The 16475-nt window shown below is 42.0% G+C and overlaps 1 protein-coding gene across 29 annotated transcripts in view; it reads left to right on the top strand.

Annotated features, from left to right (window-relative positions):
- LOC127000684 (glucose transporter type 1-like) overlaps positions 1-16475 on the top strand; it is a 227840-nt gene that overhangs the window by 110306 nt on the left and 101059 nt on the right. For 21 of the 29 annotated variants that reach the window (XR_007754387.1, XM_050864661.1, XM_050864662.1 and 18 more), the window contains 3 exons: positions 2520-2537; positions 5199-5261; positions 10440-10460. The exons of 2 other annotated variants lie outside the window; for them this stretch is intronic. Coding sequence is in view for 26 of the 27 variants with exons in the window: in XM_050864661.1 (XP_050720618.1) it covers positions 2520-2537; positions 5199-5261; positions 10440-10460 (102 nt within the window). In the remaining variant the exon portion in view is untranslated. The remainder of the gene's footprint in view (positions 1-2519; positions 2538-5198; positions 5262-10439; positions 10461-16475) is intronic. 6 more of the 29 variants (XM_050864663.1, XM_050864671.1, XM_050864664.1 and 3 more) reach the window with 6 other exon arrangements.

Raw genomic sequence — 16475 nt, 5'->3', positions numbered from 1 at the left:
TTTCCTCTCCGCGCCCTTCCCTTTTTTTCTTCTACTTCCTTTCTTCTGCTTTGTTCCCGTTCCCTCATCCCTCACTTCCCCCTTCTTTCTCTCTTTTACTGCTTTTTATTCTGTTTTAGGTCATCCCATTTTCCTTCTGTCTCTCCATTTTCTCCCCCCATTCATTTGTTTTCTTTTTCGCTTGTTCTTCTCTTTTCCTCTCTTCTCCTTTTTACTCCTTATTCCGTTTTTCTTCCTTCCACCTTCCTCTTCTTCCCATTCCTTCTCTCAGCTTTTCCTCTTCCCCTTCTTTTATTATTTCCGTCTTTTCTTCTTCCTGTTACTCTTCTGTTCCATCATTTTTCTTCCTTTTCCTTCGTTTCACCCTCCTTTTCCCTTCCCTTCACTTCCTTTCCATATTTTCTTGTTCTCTTCTTTTTCGCTTCTCTTCACTTCCTTTCCATATTTTCTTGTTCTCTTCTTTTTCCCTTCTTTTCACTTCCTTTCCATATTTTCTTGTTCTCCTCTTTTTCGCTTTTCTTCACTTCCTTTCCATATTTTCTTGTTCTCTTCTTTTTCCCTTCTTTCCATTTTTTCTTGTTCTCTTCTTTTTCCCTTCTTTTCACTTCCTTTCCATATTTTCTTGTTCTCCTCTTTTTCGCTTCTCTTCACTTCCTTTCCATATTTTCTTGTTCTCTTCTTTTTCGCTTCTCTTCACTTCCTTTCCATATTTTCTTGTTCTCCTCTTTTTCGCTTCTCTTCACTTCCTCATCATTCTTTTTCCTTTTCCTTTGTGTTCTCCTCCGTTTCTCCTTTCCATTTCTCTTTTCCTTTTCCTCTCCATTTCTTCACCTCCTTTATTTGTTTCCCACTTTCTGCTCCCCATTCTCCTTATTTACCTTTTTTTTCTTTCCCTCACCTTTATCTCTCTTCCACCTTTCGTTTTCCCCATCTGTTCCTCCTCTTTTTATCACCCTTTCTCTTCCCTCTCCTTTCTTCTCCAGTATTCTTTCTCTCCCCTCTTCCCTTTCTCCCTTTTTTTACTTCGCCTCCTCTTTCTCTCCATTCCGTCACACTCCTCCTCCTCCTCTCTCTCTCTCTCTCTCTCTCTCTCTCTCTCTCTCTCTCTCTCTCTCTCTCTCTCTCTCTCTCTCTCTCTCTCTCTCTCTCTCTCTCTCTCTCTCTCTCTCTCTCTCTACTTATTTACTTTATCTCCTTCCTCCTTTTTTGCTTTTCTCCTTTTCCTTATTTCGTCTCATCCCTCTATTTTTTCCCTCCTCCTCCTCCTCCTTTCCCTACTTCTCTACACTATCTCCTTCCTCCCTTTTTTTTCCTTTTCTTCTTTTCCTTTCCGTCTCATCCCTGTACATTTTTATTCATTTTCCTCCTCCTCCTCCTCCTCCTCCTCCTCCTCCTCCTCCTCCTCAAGCTCGAAATATACCGAAAACAAAAGAGAAAAATAAGCTGCCAATTGGACTTCTTTTTCATGTGCGTGTCAAGCTTAAAAACAGACACAGACCACTCGGGAATGCAAGTTATGTGTGCGTGTGTGTGTGTGTGTGTGTGCGTGCGTGTGTGTGTGTGTGTGTGTGTGTGTGTGTGTGTGTGTGTGTGTGTGTGTGTGTGTGTATTTCTCATTGTGGAATCTCTTAATTTTTTTTACCATAATTTTCTGTTTTATTTTTTGTGTTACATTGTGTGGTTCAGAGAGAGAGAGAGAGAGAGAGAGAGATGACCTTGTACAGCATAATTTAAGGGTTGCCGACTACAGACCTCCGCCTAGACCATTTTCTCTCTCTCTCTCTCTCTCTCTCTCTCTCTCTCTCTCTCTCTCTCTCTCTCTCTCTCTCTCTCTCTCTCTCTCTCTCTCTCTCTCTCTCTCATATACTGCCCATGTCCCGACAAGAGTGTTATGTAACGGTCAATATTATGGATCCTACATTTTCTGATTTTTTCCTTCTGTATATAAATGTTCGAGCAGCACTTTTCTCGTCCTCCTCGGGGTGACCTAGCTCATGTTTGGTCACGGGCGAGGATGTTGTGAGCATGAGCCTGACTCGGTGTACTGAATGTGCCTCTCCTTGTTTTGTTCATTCATCTGTGTTTGTGTGTGTGTGTGTTTATTGATTTGTGTTTGTCCCTGGAATGTTTTCTTTTTCTTTTACAAACACACCCTACGTCTTTCTCTCTCTCTCTCTCTCTCTCTCTCTCTCTCTCTCTCTCTCTCTCTCTCTCTCTCTCTCTCTCTCTCTCTCTCTCTCTCTCTCTCTCTCTCTCTCTCTCTCTCTCTCTCTCTCTCTCTCTCTCTCTCTCTCTGTTATTTTTTCCGTCGTAATGTCTCTCTCTCTCTCTCTCTCTCTCTCTCTCTCTCTCTCTCTCTCTCTCTCTCTCTCTCTCTCTCTCTCTCTCTCTCTCTCTCTCTCTCTCTCTCTCTAAACACACACACTCACACACACACACTTTCCGATAAACAACACGGTTTCTTTTATTTGCTTTTCCTTTCATTATACGGTAACAATGCATGAACACACCTGATGTAGTGTATTTTCTCTCGACAGGTAAGTGTGCGTGACCCTGGAGAGCTGACCTGACCTGACCTGACACCATCCGCGGAGGCAGTGTTTTTATAGAGAAGTGGTGGAAGGGAGAAGCAGGGAGGGGAAGGTGGTGGGGGGGGCTGTGATATGAAGGGGGTAAGGGAGGAAGGAAAGGCAGGGGAAGGGGACATGGGGGTTGTAGGGTAGTGATGTTGGTGGTAAGGTTAGTGGGGTTTGGGTAGTGATGTTGGGTAATGATGGTGGTAAGGTTAGTGGGGTTTGGGTAGTGATGTTTTGGGTAGTGATGTTTTGGGTAGTGATGTTTGGGTAGTGATGTTTGGGTAGTGATGTTTGGGTAGTGATGTTTTGGGCAGTGATGTTTTGGCTACTGATGTTTGGGTAGTGATGTTTGGGTAGTGATGTTTTGGGCAGTGATGTTTTGGCTACTGATGTTTGGGTAGTGATGTTTGGGTAGTGATGTTTTGGCTACTGAAGTTTTGGTAGTGATGTTTGGGTAGTGATGTTGGATAGTGATGTTTTGGGTAGTGATGTTTGGGTAGTGATGTTTTGGGTAGTGATGTTTGGGTAGTGATGTTTTGGGTAGTGATGTTTGGGTAGTGATGTTTTGGGTAGTGATGTTTGGGAAGTGATGTTTTGGGTAGTGATGTTGGTGGTAAGGTTAGTGTGGTTTGGGTAGCTGAAGAGGTTCTAGGTTGTGGGGTTAAGTAGGAAAGAGGTTGAGGGACTGGAGGGCGACTGGAGAGGTCAGGGATGGGGTAGAGAGGTTAGTGGGTGAGTTGGGAGGTTAGAGGTTAGGGGAGAGAGGTTAGAGGGATTAGGGGGTGCTTGAGCTTGAGAGAGAGAAATGTTAAGGCAGATTTCTAGGTTGGGAGATTAAATTTGTGGGGTTAGAAAAGCATCAAAGAGGTTGTGATGGATATTAAGCATGGAGGTAAAAGAGAAGAGGTTAGAACTTATGGGTGAGGGAGAAGCATGGGAGAGGTTGGGGAGGTTAAGAGGGGTGGGTGATCGTAGGAGAGAGGTTGTGATGATATACAGGGTGTGGGGAGAAGCAGAAGAGAGGTTGAGGTGGATTTTGGGAGGTTGGTGATAGCAGGTAAGAAGTTGGAGGCAAATTCTTTAAACAGGGGTTGTAGGAAAGAGATTAAACAGGATCTGGGGTTCGTAATGATAACAGAGAAGAGGTTGTGTATGGATTTGTTGGTAATTACTACAGAGAACAGGTTTAGTGGTGGATATCAGGGGTAGGGTGTGACAGGAGGGAGGAAATGGCGGGGGTGGTTGGACTGGTTAGAGGTTGGGGTTATATTAAAGAGGTAGGGATGAAATAATTTTGTTTGGTGCAGTATATTTGAGGGATCAGGGTGCTAGGGAAGGGGTTCTGGGTGGGTTTCTGAGGTGGAGTTAACAGAGAGACATGATAGGTATGGGGTGGGAAAGGATAGGAAGGGGGGAAGAGAGAGACAGAAGGAAGGTGGCTAGATAAAGAGAGGTAAGAAAGGGCAAGGGGTGGTGAAGGAAGGCATGGAAGGGACGGGAGGGATGGGAGAAGAAGGGGAGGAAGTGATGTTTGGAAAGGAAAAGGAGAAAGGGAGGGGGTTAAAAAGAAAGGGAAGGGAAGGAGATTAAATTACATAAGGGACAGAAAGGGAGGTAGTGGAAGGGGTGTGATAAGAGAGGAAGGGAAGAGAGGGAGAGTTGAAAAGGAGAGGAAGGGAAGGAATGGGATGAGAAACAGAAGGGAGGAATGGGAAGACACAGAAGGAAGGAAGGGAGGGAGGAGTGGGTAGGGAAAGGAAAGGGTGAGGAGAGAGGAAGGAAGAAAGGGCGGACAGAAAGGGAGGTAGTGGAAGGGGTGTGATAAGAGAGGAAGGGAAGAGAGGAAGAGTAGAAAAGGAGAGGAAGGGAAGAGAGGAAGAGTAGAAAAGGAGAGGAAGGGAAGAGAGGAAGAGTAGAAAAGGAGAGGAAGGGAAGAGAGGAAGAGTAGAAAAGGAGAGGAAGGGAAGAGAGGAAGAGTAGAAAAGAAGAAGAAGGGAAGAGAGGAAGAGTAGAAAAGGAGAGGAAGGGAAGAGAGGAAGAGTAGAAAAGGAGAGGAAGGGAAGGAATGGGATGAGAAACAGAAGGGAGGAATGCGGAAAGGAAGGGAGGAATGGGAAGACACAGAAGGAAGGAAGGGATGTGAAAAGGAAGGGAGGGAGGAGTCTGTAGGGAAAGGAAAGGGTGAGGAGGGAGGAAGGAAGAAAGGGTGGACAGGGGCCTCCCATCTTAGCTGCTGAGAAAGGTCAGTTAGTGCAGCTGTTAGTTCAGCCATTTCTTATTCTTTTCACATCACATGGATCAGTTAACTTTATATATTCTTCAAGAACTTGTGATCAGGTGATGTGAAACTGGTCAGCATTTTGTCTGGGCCCTAAGAGTCACTGTTCTTTCACTGTAAATATCCATCTTTTCAAAGTTTTATTCACATTTACTGTTGCCAGAATCTCTTGTTTGCTCCCCCACTGCTGCTGCTGAAGAGACTGGTGGCAGTGTATTGCAGTGACTGTCACAAAGAACAGTGATAAAATAACAAAATAGCAGAAAAAACATTATGCATTCTAAAGATCTGCTTTACTCTTGCTGTCATTGTTGTTATAACCATTTATTTGCTCCTCCCTTTAGCTGAAGCGTAAAAAAGCTGGTGGCACTGGATCATGTACGGTGCTCACAGCTATACATTCACAGGTAGGTAGATAGAAGAGGCAAAGGTTATGTATATTGATGTGTAGTGATGTGGTATTCATATACATAACTGTTGCATAGAGTGTAGAGCAGTTAATTCAACCAAGCTGTGAATGTAAGGCTGTGAACACCGTCCATTCCATTGGCTGCAGCGGCAAATAAATTATAACAATAATGTGAAAAATAGTGTGCATTCTAAAACTCATAACAGTGAGTGGCAGAGGATGAGGGAAATGTGATGGCTTATAATATTGCTCTGAGGGATGACCAGCAACTCTTGGCAGGCTGATAGCTGATTGGAAGCTGCCTGCAAAGGTTACTGGAGCACTCTAAATGTGTGAGGGGACAGGGAGCCTCAGTTGAAGAGCGTGACTCAATAGTAGAGGATGAAGTGTACTGTGGTTCATTGCACTGTGCAGAACGGTGACTAGCTAATTTTTGCAGGATCAGTAAAGATTATGGAGTCTCATTTCAAGGTCATGAAAGTGAAGAGTGAAGCACGAAGAAGAGGAGGATGAGGAAGTGGAGTCTTTTGGTGATGTGCTCAGTGATGGCTTTCTACTCTTGACTGACTGAGTAGCAATAGAAATGGTCTGTAATGGTTGCTGGAGCATTCAAATGCTTACAGATTGTGGAGTCTAAGATGAAGATTGTAACAGTGACTGGTGAAGGATAAGGAAAAGTATGATAAGTTTTTAACACTGTATTGAGTAATGGCTGTGGCTACTCTTGGCAGCTGTGTGGTGATCAGAAACTGTCTGCAAAGGTTACCGGAGCATTCCATGTGTGTGCGGGAATGTTGAGGCTCAATCAAACCGTTACTTATGGCGCTGCACTGCTGGTGTTTTGACCAATCAGAACTCAGCATTCCAATCAGTACTCAGGTCAGGAAGAAACTCTAGAAAATAAAAATGATGCATGAAAATAAACTGTTGTCAAAACAAAGAATGGTGCAGAAAGTATAGTTGAGCTTTATGCTTCAACATGATGATCAGAATAGTTTTGTTTTCAATTATGAGTACTAATTGGAATGGTGTGTCTGAGCTGGCATACATTTCCTACCAATAAGGTGATGCAGCCTTGTATGTACAGGTAAAGATGGCCCAGGTGAGGCTTGGCCCACACAGAGAGTGGAAAAATAAGGAAAACTGTCAATGGGAAGCATCTTCACACATTTGGGTTCCAAATATTGTGAGACAAAATAGTGCAGCTTGCAAGTGTCATGAGCTACAAAATAGTCAACCCAAAACTATATAAAAGGGCGAGTAGGTCTTAAGTGGTATAAACTGAAGACCAAAATGAAAAAAAAGTTGGAAAAAAAATGAGCTAAGTGAGTGAAAATCAAATAGTGTGCCCAATGTGTTACATGTATTGAACAGTGCAAATTCAAATACAGTGTGTAGTGTGAGCTCATGTATCCAACACTATACTCAGAACCCTGCTGTGTATGCAGATGGAGACAGACCTGTTAGGGGTTCAAACTGTAGAGCAAGAAAGGGAAAGAGAATGAAAACCTTGCTGTGTGTTCTTACAAAGTAATGAAAGTATCTGATCATGTGCCAACATTGTTATATCATTATGGTACAAGTGGAGACTGGCCAGTTAAGGACTCAAACCAAGAAAGAACAAAAACTGAAGAGGTAATTCATCCATATGCAGACTACTTCATGCAAGCAAAGACCAGTGAAGGGACCAAGTAATAGAGAGTAGGAAAGAATGAAAACTGCTGTTTGTCTCAAGGAAATAATTTCCAAAAACCTGCAGAGGAGTACGTTGATGGGGCATTTGTTTAGACAACTGGGCAGAGTGTTGGCTTCCCACCTGTCTTGTCACAGTTCTGATGCAGGAAAATATATTCCCCCTCTCCAATCCAGATCAGTTTCTAGTATTTCGAGACACTGAGACTGTGTGTTATTAAGTAGTTTCAAATTCTCCCCATTGCAGGAGCTCAGGGAAGAGGAAGATTAAAAGAGGTGATGGACTGACCCATTAAGGACTCAAGTCACAGAAGCAAGAAAGAGAAGGAAAATTTTAAAAACTGCAAAGTTGATGCATCCTCAAATATGCAAAAGGAGACAGGCCAGTCAAGGGACTAAACCACAAAGAGGGAAAGGGAAAGAAGGAATGAGCACTCTGCTTGGTGTCCTCACAAAGTAATGAAAAACATTTTATCGCACACCAGCAGGAGACAAGCCTAGTAAGAACCAAACTAGAGAAAGAGAGAAAATGAAAATCACAATATTTTCTAAGAAAATGAGTGAAGACTTTTGTCACTTGCCATTATTGTTACATGTGTGCTTGATGAGGGCCAGTTAAGGCCTACCATAGAAAAGGAAAAGGAAATAGAAAAACAATTATACGGCCAAACAAAATAATTGAAACATATCTCATCACATTCTAACATCTCCATGCATGAAAAATAGAGACAGACCAGATAAGTACTTGAACTATAGAAATAAAAGGAGAGAAAGAAAAATAATGAATAAAAACAAAAAGGAAAGAGTACTTAAAAGTGATGCATCCTTGCTATTGTTCATGTGAGGGGAGACACGCCCGTTGAAGGCTTCAACTATTGAGAAAAAAAAAAACTGACTAAAAACTTCTTTTCAACTGCCAGCATTCTCTGTAAAGTGGCCACACATTTCCTTTTCAAGTTGTTCTGAGGATGGGGAAAGATAGAAAGGAAGGCAAGGACAGTATTCACAGCTTTCCTTATTAAAAGTTCCGTAGAGGACTCCTAACCTCCCCTGCTCCTTGTGACACCTGACTCACCTGTCCATGATGAGCTGCCCAGGTGGGAAGGCAGAGGTCAGTCCAGTCACCTGTAGTGTAGGTGAACTCCAGTAGCACAGCCAGGGGGGCGCCACAGGGGCCTGGGCTCCCTGAAATTTTGTGATAATAAAACATCATCATGAAGACAAAATTAGCTATACACCAATGCACATGGTGAAGTGCAGTGTGTTTTACATTTCCCTTGGCTAGTCATTCTGGCTCCCCCCCTAAATTAAATCTTGGCTGTGCCCCTGGTGCACTCAGTCAAGTAGGGTGTGTCCACCAACCTGTTCTGTGAGGACCAATCCATACAACAGAAAAAACTGGCATTTATAACCATGCAAAACTCTATTTCTTAACAATTTTTTAGACCATGTTTATGGGGTTATCTTTACAGGAATATCACTTTTCTGGGGCCTACTACTACTACTACTACTACTACTACTACTACTACTACTACTACTACTATTTCTACTACTACTACTACTACTACTACTACTACTACTACTACTACTACTACTACTACTACTACTACTATTTATACTACTACTACTACTACTACTACTACTACTACTACTACTACTACTACTACTACTACTACTAGATGTAAAAGTGGGATCTTAGCCATTGATATCCCTTACATACTCATGTAAAAGTTTTTCTTGTTTGTTTGTCTTTTGTTTTTCAATCTGAGGGGGCCAACTTTTACATGGAAATAACTTTTATGAGCACTTGGATTTCCTCCTCACTGAAGCATAGCACAGCCTTGGGTGGGGGCAGCTCTTACTTGAGGTTGATTTCTATAATGGTATCTGTAGTGAATGTGCTGCTTGCTACTGTCTTGCTTCATGAGCCGGCCGGGTAATCTGCAGCCAGGGGGAGGAAGGACCAAGACAACTCTGAAACAAAATTTGATAGCCTCTTTTAGTGTCTTTTATTCCCTCTACTGGAGTAGAATTTTTTAGTTTTTTCATCTATTATAGAAAATGTATAAATTATGTGTGAAAAATAGCATTGATACAGATTGCCTTTCCTGAGGCAGTGTTATTGGTCTCTAAATGATAAATGGTACATGTCTTCTCTGTGGCTCAGAAGCCCAAACCATAATGCTGACTGAAAGATTAAAGCTTGGGCAATCACTCAGTCCCTTGAAACTTAGGTGATTAGTGTTGTTGATGGCTCCCTGGCCGGGGCACCGCCCAGCAACACTCTCTAGGAGGAGCTTGAGCCTTGCAAACAGTCCCTTGATGGTCACATGGTTAGTGGTGGTTATGACCCCCTGACCAGGTATTCCAGCAACACTGCTTGAGGATAGGAAAACTTAACCTAGCAAAGAGTAAAGTCTGGCTATCACTCAGTCCCTTGTTGTTCATATGGGTTGCCTTGATGACTCTCTAGTTTGAATCATCTTCCAGAAATACTTTTTTTGGACAGAAAGATCTGAAGCCTTGCAAAAAATAGCTAAAAGTTGCCATGTTTTACCCACGATTTGGGTTTAATTGTTGACTCCTTAGGTGAATCATCTTCCAAGAGCACTTTTTGGGGATAGGGAAATCTTAAGCCTTGCAAAAACTAGCTGAAGGTTGCCATGTTTTCCCCTGAGATTAAAAGCCCATGACAAAATGTTGACTAAAAGAGTAAAGCATAGTCAGTCTATCAATCTCGTGTTGTTCCTGTGTGTTGATGACTCTGGTTGAGGCATCTTAAGTGAGATATTGTCTTTCCTGAGGCACTATTGATGGCCTCTCCATGCTAAGTGTTAGTATGCTTCCTCTGTGCTTCCGAAGCCCATGACCAAATTGTTGATTGAAGAGTAAAGTAATTCTTGGACAGGGCACCTCTCACTGCACTCTTAGGGGTAGGAAGAACTTAAGAAGCCTTGCAAAGACCAGCCGTGATTCAGGAACTCTCCATTTTTCTTTATTCAACTGAACTTTCCTCGACCTTTGTGACCTTTGTCCTGTTGACAGCATCCTTTGTACGACTATGAATTGTCTTCCTCTTCCCCTCGTTCTTCCTGTCTCTGTCACTTTACTGGGCGTGTTAGTCAGCTTGTTCACACTTCCCCACTTGGTGCCCATAGCAAGGAAGAAGACACTCTGGGAAACTGAACTGAGGTATAAAAATCAACTATTGCCATTTTTACACCTCTGTTCAGTCATACTGTTTTCCTTCCTCTGTGAGTGTTAACATGAACGGAGTGTCTGGCTGTCAAACACGCCCCTCTGAATTTCACATGCCAGTATGATCCATTATTGTGCTCTTCTGTGTGTATATAATGTTTTTTTTTTTTGTGTGTCACACCACAACGGAGATGCAAGCGACCTCAATAATCTCCGTTGAACAAAGAGTTGCCGAGACCCAGCCATAATCCGCCCTTCTTTCTTTCCTCCTTATGTCTCTCTTTAGGCTTCCAATCTGTCTCCTCCGGTATGTATGCTTTCCTCCTCCCTCTCATCTCTGTATAGTTCTGTCTTCCCCTCTCTCGCTATCTCTCATGGGGTTTGTTTGCCATTTTGTACGAATTATTCCAATTAGTATTTATGTCAAGGAAAAAGTGACTTGGAAACTGAGCTTAAGTATGAAGATGAACCTCTGTCAAAATGGAGATTGATAAACCTTCTGTATTTTGACATTCAATTTTCATACCTCGGCAAAATTTTCCAGAGTTAGTTTTTTAACCCATGTTATAAGTACTTATTGGAATGGCCAGTACGAATGTGCAGTTATACCCTAAAGATATATTAGTGAAGTCGTTGAGTTGCTAAAGCAATTACTAGCTCCCCACTCTCATGTTTGATGTACAGTTTTGGATGAAAATATCCATGCACGTTACTCTGAACTCACGACTTGGCAGCCCTTTAGACGCGCCAAGTCTCCTTTCCTTCCTTGCCAGCTGACTCCCCACTTCCCTAACTCCTTTTCCTTTCCTTTCCTTCCCCTCCAGTCTCCTCCCTGCCAGTTCATTTCCCTCTTTACTCTTTCGTCTTTCCTTTCCTCTCCCTCTGCTCTCCTCCCTGCCAATTCATCCCCCCTTCCCTTTCTCCCTTCCTCTCCATCCACTCTACTCCATAACATTTCATCCCCCACTTCTTCCTCTCCCTCCACACTCATCTACTGTCCATTACCCACTCCTTCCACTCTTTTCCTTGCCAGTTCATCTCCTCCCCTCCCCACCTCTAATCCATACTTCCCCTCCCCTTTCAATCCTCCACTCCCCTCCCCTCCTTCCTCGCCCTCCATGCTCCTCCTGCCTCATGTGACTTAAGGCGAGGAAAAGGATGCCAAGCCATGAAGAGTTTAGAGTAGGGTGGATCAATATTTTTTTCCACAGCTGTGCATGCATCAAGTTTTCCTGTTTCCCCGTTTCCCCTTGCTAGTGACTCTACATTGTTTTCTTCCAAGAGTTAGGTTGGTAGAGTTATCATTTTATATATTTTTTTATGGTGACTGAAGCCTTGCCACCCCCCCATGCCCCCCCTCCCCAACTCACACTGCTAGGCATCTATAGGCACGTCAGTTTTACTTTATAGCAACTTGCCTGGCCTGCACGAATATTCTCAAAGGTAGATGGAGCATGTTTGCCAGTTTGTATGCACCATTAAGAGACCTGGCTGGATATCAATTTGCCTCCACCCTGCCATGGAGGACACTCATTCCATAGTAACACTCAAGAGTACACAAATATTCTTATTTACTTCTTATCATTGCCTCTAAAAGAGTGTTTGCCTCATAAGTATATAGTCCAAATGTTATACAGTATACCATTGAACAGGAATTTGGGATAATGAAAAGTGATGTGAAATCATAGTTGTGTGGGGCTTGCTTTGTCTGCGGCACCCTCAACACAGAATGGTCTGGCTCCAAGTGTGTGACTCACTTTGGGCTGTGTTCAGAAATTGGAAATCAACATATTTTGACAAGAAGTTTACATTTTCCACGATGTCATAAAATTCATGATGCCATAATGTTAATACAACCCTGGACTGAATTATTCAAGACCATACAATCCCAGCGCTCTCCCAGGTGACTTACTGAACCCACCCACCCACTCTTTTGCCTCTTAATGGTTTCAGCAAAAACTGGATATATTCGTATATGCCATAAAATCCAATAATAGTAGCTAATATTATTTTTTTCTAACTTGCAAGTCACTATCTTAGTGCAGTCTTGTCCCCAACACTAATTTGTGATAGCTTCACACAGAATCCCCCCAAATGGAAACATGCACCCTGTGGCATGTTCCTTACTGCCTGGACAGCTTGAGGAGGTCTGGAGCTAATGAGGAAGAATCACAATACTACAAGACATTGAGGAGTAGCTGTGTGGGCAACACCAGCACAGTCAATGTGGTCTCTTAGTACTCATAATCAAGAGTAAAACTATTCTGGAAAATTGAAATGATGTAGAAAAGTAACTATTGTCAAAATAATGATTGATTAACATTATATGCTTTGACAATAGTAATTTCCTATCTCAGTTCACATTTTCCTAAGCAGTTTTTGCCATGATATGAGTACCAGTTAGTGGTGCATAGGAACGGGCCAACACGCCCCACCAAGTAATTGCTCGTGTCTTCATTCAGTTTCTTCCAGTATGTCAGTACAGAACGATAGTGCAATTTTTTTGTAACTCAAGGATTGATGCCGTAGCTTGGTATTTTTTGCTTTTTGTCTTGGTTTATTTAGTGTATTTAAGACTCCATGCAGGGATGTAGAGTTGGAGAGAAAAATCTTGATGACTAAATCATTCAAACTCTGACTCAAGAAAAATTTACACTGACTAGAACTCCAAAAAATCTTTACAACTTTGACTCTGACTCCAGAAATTCCTAAAGTTCTGACTGACTCCACAGATTTGCAGGCTACACCTCTGACCAAGACTCATGAAATTTACACACCTCACACTCCAGTGCCAAAAATCTTTACACATCCAACTCTGACTCTGGAAAATTTTACATATCCTGTTAAATTTGTACACCTCTGACTCTGACTTGACAGCCATGGTTTTACTGCTGGGGTGTCTGTTGTCCTCCCCACAGGCAGCAGAGAGGAAGTGTTGTGTCCTCACGATGTCTTAAACACTTGGAGTCAGGATGTGTTTGCCAATATGTATTCCCTAGTTCAGTTAGTACTCATTTCAGAAGAAAAAAATCTATTCTGGACACTTAAGCTGAGATATAGATATTAGGTACTGTCAAAAGATAAAAATATTTATCAATCATAATTATGACAGTATTTAATTTTTATACCTCAGTTCAACTTTCAAGAGAAGCTTTTGTTCTGGCGTGGGTACTGCTTGTAATGTGTGTACAAAGCATTGGACATTCCCTCCTCCTGCAAGTATAAAAGATCTCTTACTGGGGACATTAAATTTTGTGATGACAACAGTTCACACTAGCAAGAAAGTCTTATGCAGCATCATTGAGGGAAATAGATGCTGCAGGACAGACAGTAATACATACAGACAAAACACACAGACACAGACAAGCCTAGTAAACATTACAAGACTTTCATTGTGCTCTCTGGCATTGCAGTGTTTCACAACGAAAAATTATTTTGTGATTTTCATGCATATATAATTAGTGGTATGACTCATGAGAAAAGAGAAAGATATTGCCACAGAGTAACTGAGGGCTCAAGAATCACAAGCCAGCAAGCACCAGTTTTTTGATAAAGTGTGGCTCAATCAGGTGTCCAATGATTTATTGATATATTGTTTTGTAATGCAGTCATGGACTTTATTAGTTTATCGTAATGTTAAATCCATGTAGAGCAGTCTTTAAATTTATTAGTTTATCACAATGACTCAAATCACAGGTCTTGAAGACTTTAGACACCTGATTGAACCTTTTGCTGGCAAAACTCTACTTTGGCCACAGTGGTGCTTGCAGCCTCGTGATTCTTGAGAACTCAATTGATGTTACTTATACTGTACATTATGTGAGTGCTTTGGATGACTGATGTGGCTGAGTGGTGAATGGTGACTGTGGCAGATCAGAAGAAGGTTGTTATTGAGTTGGGAGGTGTTTTTTTGTGTGTGTACCTCTCGTGTGCTTTGGATGAATGCTTAGAGGGGCAGTCTTGTCCTTCCGACTGATGCAGGGGAGTGGTGAGTGTAGCAGCTCAGAAAATTGTTGAGTCCTGAGGTGGTTGTTGCTCATATGTAGTTTTGAATGACTGCTAAAGGAAAGTGTTTTGTCCTACCTTTATTGTTGTGGTGGAGTGGTGAAGGGTCTGTGTGGTAACTTAGAAAGTATTTGAGTTGTGTGGTTGTTTGTGTGACAGGCAAGAATAAGTCCAGGGTGGCTACTAAGAGGGGAAGCCTTGGCCTCCCACCATGGCTGATGAGATGAAGTGGTGAGTCACGAGGTGCAGCTTAAAGGAATGTTGTTGATGAGCCATAATGTGGTTGTTGTGATGTGGTTGTTATTTGTGTAGCAGGCAAGAATGAGCTTTAATTGAACATCCTGAGTATTGCCAGATATCACAATTTTCTTTGAAAATTTGTCCCATTAACAAGTCATAAAAAGAAATTAATGTATCCCAGCAGGTGATAATTATCATGTTCCCACCACTCAAGTGTCAAGGAGAACCAAGTGTGTGTTGGCTCTTAGCACACCCACGCTGGAGAGAGCCTGAGTGTGCTTAGCTCCAGTTATCTGATGGTTGAAGTTGTAACAGCCAGAGAGAGAGAGAGAGAGAGAGAGAGAGAGAGAGCAGGAATGTTACTAAAATGTATGTAATTGCTTGTGACAAACTATAAAACCATGCAAGACTGTATCAGGAAGACGCACACACTGACAGCTTATACGACTTCTTACCTTATATTTAGTTAACTAGTGTGTTTGGCAATTGGCTGGCATCTGGTATGTAAATATTACGCCTTCTACTTCTAAGCTATAGTCATTATTCTGTTTGAAGTGTAGGTAGAGTAAAGTTTAGTTCTAGTTACATCAGGAGGTGGAGGTGGATAAATATTTTTTGGTGGACATTCCCTTTATATGCTATTGTATGTTATTCTTGATTATTGCTTCAAAAGAGAAAAGATATCACGAAAAATTGGGTTGACTTGCAAAATTCTGAGTTCCTGCTGAAATATTTTTTGCATGATTTGACAAACCTTCATTGTTGTGGATGGTTAATGACTGCAGAGAGAGAGAGAGAGAGAGAGAGAGAGAGAGAGAGAGAGAGAGAGAGAGAGAGAGATGTACGCCTTGTTGTTTGTCTGTCATCCACAAAACACCATCAACACAGTAGAAATGGTGCATGATGATGATGATGATGACATGCAAGGTAAGAAAAGCTATTGCAAAATGAGAAACATGCCCCTCCCCAGATGACACAGTTACCCCCACACACAGGCTGCCACACCACCACCACAGGACACTTCACTGCTTCACCAAACACATGACAGTACCATCTTCACCACCAAAAGTTACAGCTCATCACCACATAGCCTACTGTCAAATCACCACCACAGCTCATCACCACATACTGTTACATCACCACCCAAACATATTAGTCATCACCATCATGTTTCAACTGTTACATCACCACCCAAACATGTTAGTCATCACCATCATATGTTTTAGCTCATCACCACATACTGTTACATCACCACCCAAACAGTTTAGTCATCACCATCATATGTTACAGCTCATCACCACATACTGTTACATCACCACCCAAACATATTAGTCATCACCATCATATGTTTTAGCTCATCACCACATACTGTTACATCACCACCCAAACATATTAGTCATCACCATCATATGTTTTAGCTCATCACCACATACTGTTACATCACCACTCAAACACATTAGTCATCACCATCATATGTTTTAGCTCATCACCACACACTGTTACATCACCACTCAAACACATTAGTCATCACCATCATATGTTACAGCTCATCACCACATACTGTTACATCACCACTCAAACACATTAGTCATCACCATCATATGTTACAGCTCATCACCACATACTGTTACATCACCACCCAAACCAGTGACATCTCAAGTAATGGACGGTGGACTCTTTTGATTTTGCGGCGCCCTTGTCATTAAGCCGCGAATTTTGGAAAATCAACCGCTTTGGTGCGAATCGCCATAACCCCTATTTCTGGGGCTACAGAAATGTTTTAGGTATCAATCGACGGCAAAATGAAAGGGCTATATTTTTTTTAATAAGTGACCGGGCTAAAAAACTGACTCAAAAGGGTAAAAAATCGAATAAATTCGCAAAAAACGACTGAAAAAAAACTATTTTTGAGTTCCCAACCTTGAAACTCACTCATTTTTTGAGAATTTCAAAAAACTTATTTAACAAATACTTTAGCCCTACCAATGTGCTTTCCAATATAATGCATAACATTTCCCTACTCCCAGTAGTTTCGTCGCTTGAGCTCGAAACATAAACCCTTTTGAGAGCGATTTTG

Source organism: Eriocheir sinensis, chromosome 19 (assembly GCF_024679095.1).
Source record: "Eriocheir sinensis breed Jianghai 21 chromosome 19, ASM2467909v1, whole genome shotgun sequence".
Lineage (NCBI taxonomy): Eukaryota > Metazoa > Arthropoda > Malacostraca > Decapoda > Varunidae > Eriocheir > Eriocheir sinensis.
The sequence above is the reverse complement of the archived record's forward strand: the minus strand, read 5'-3'. Positions and strand labels throughout refer to the sequence as shown.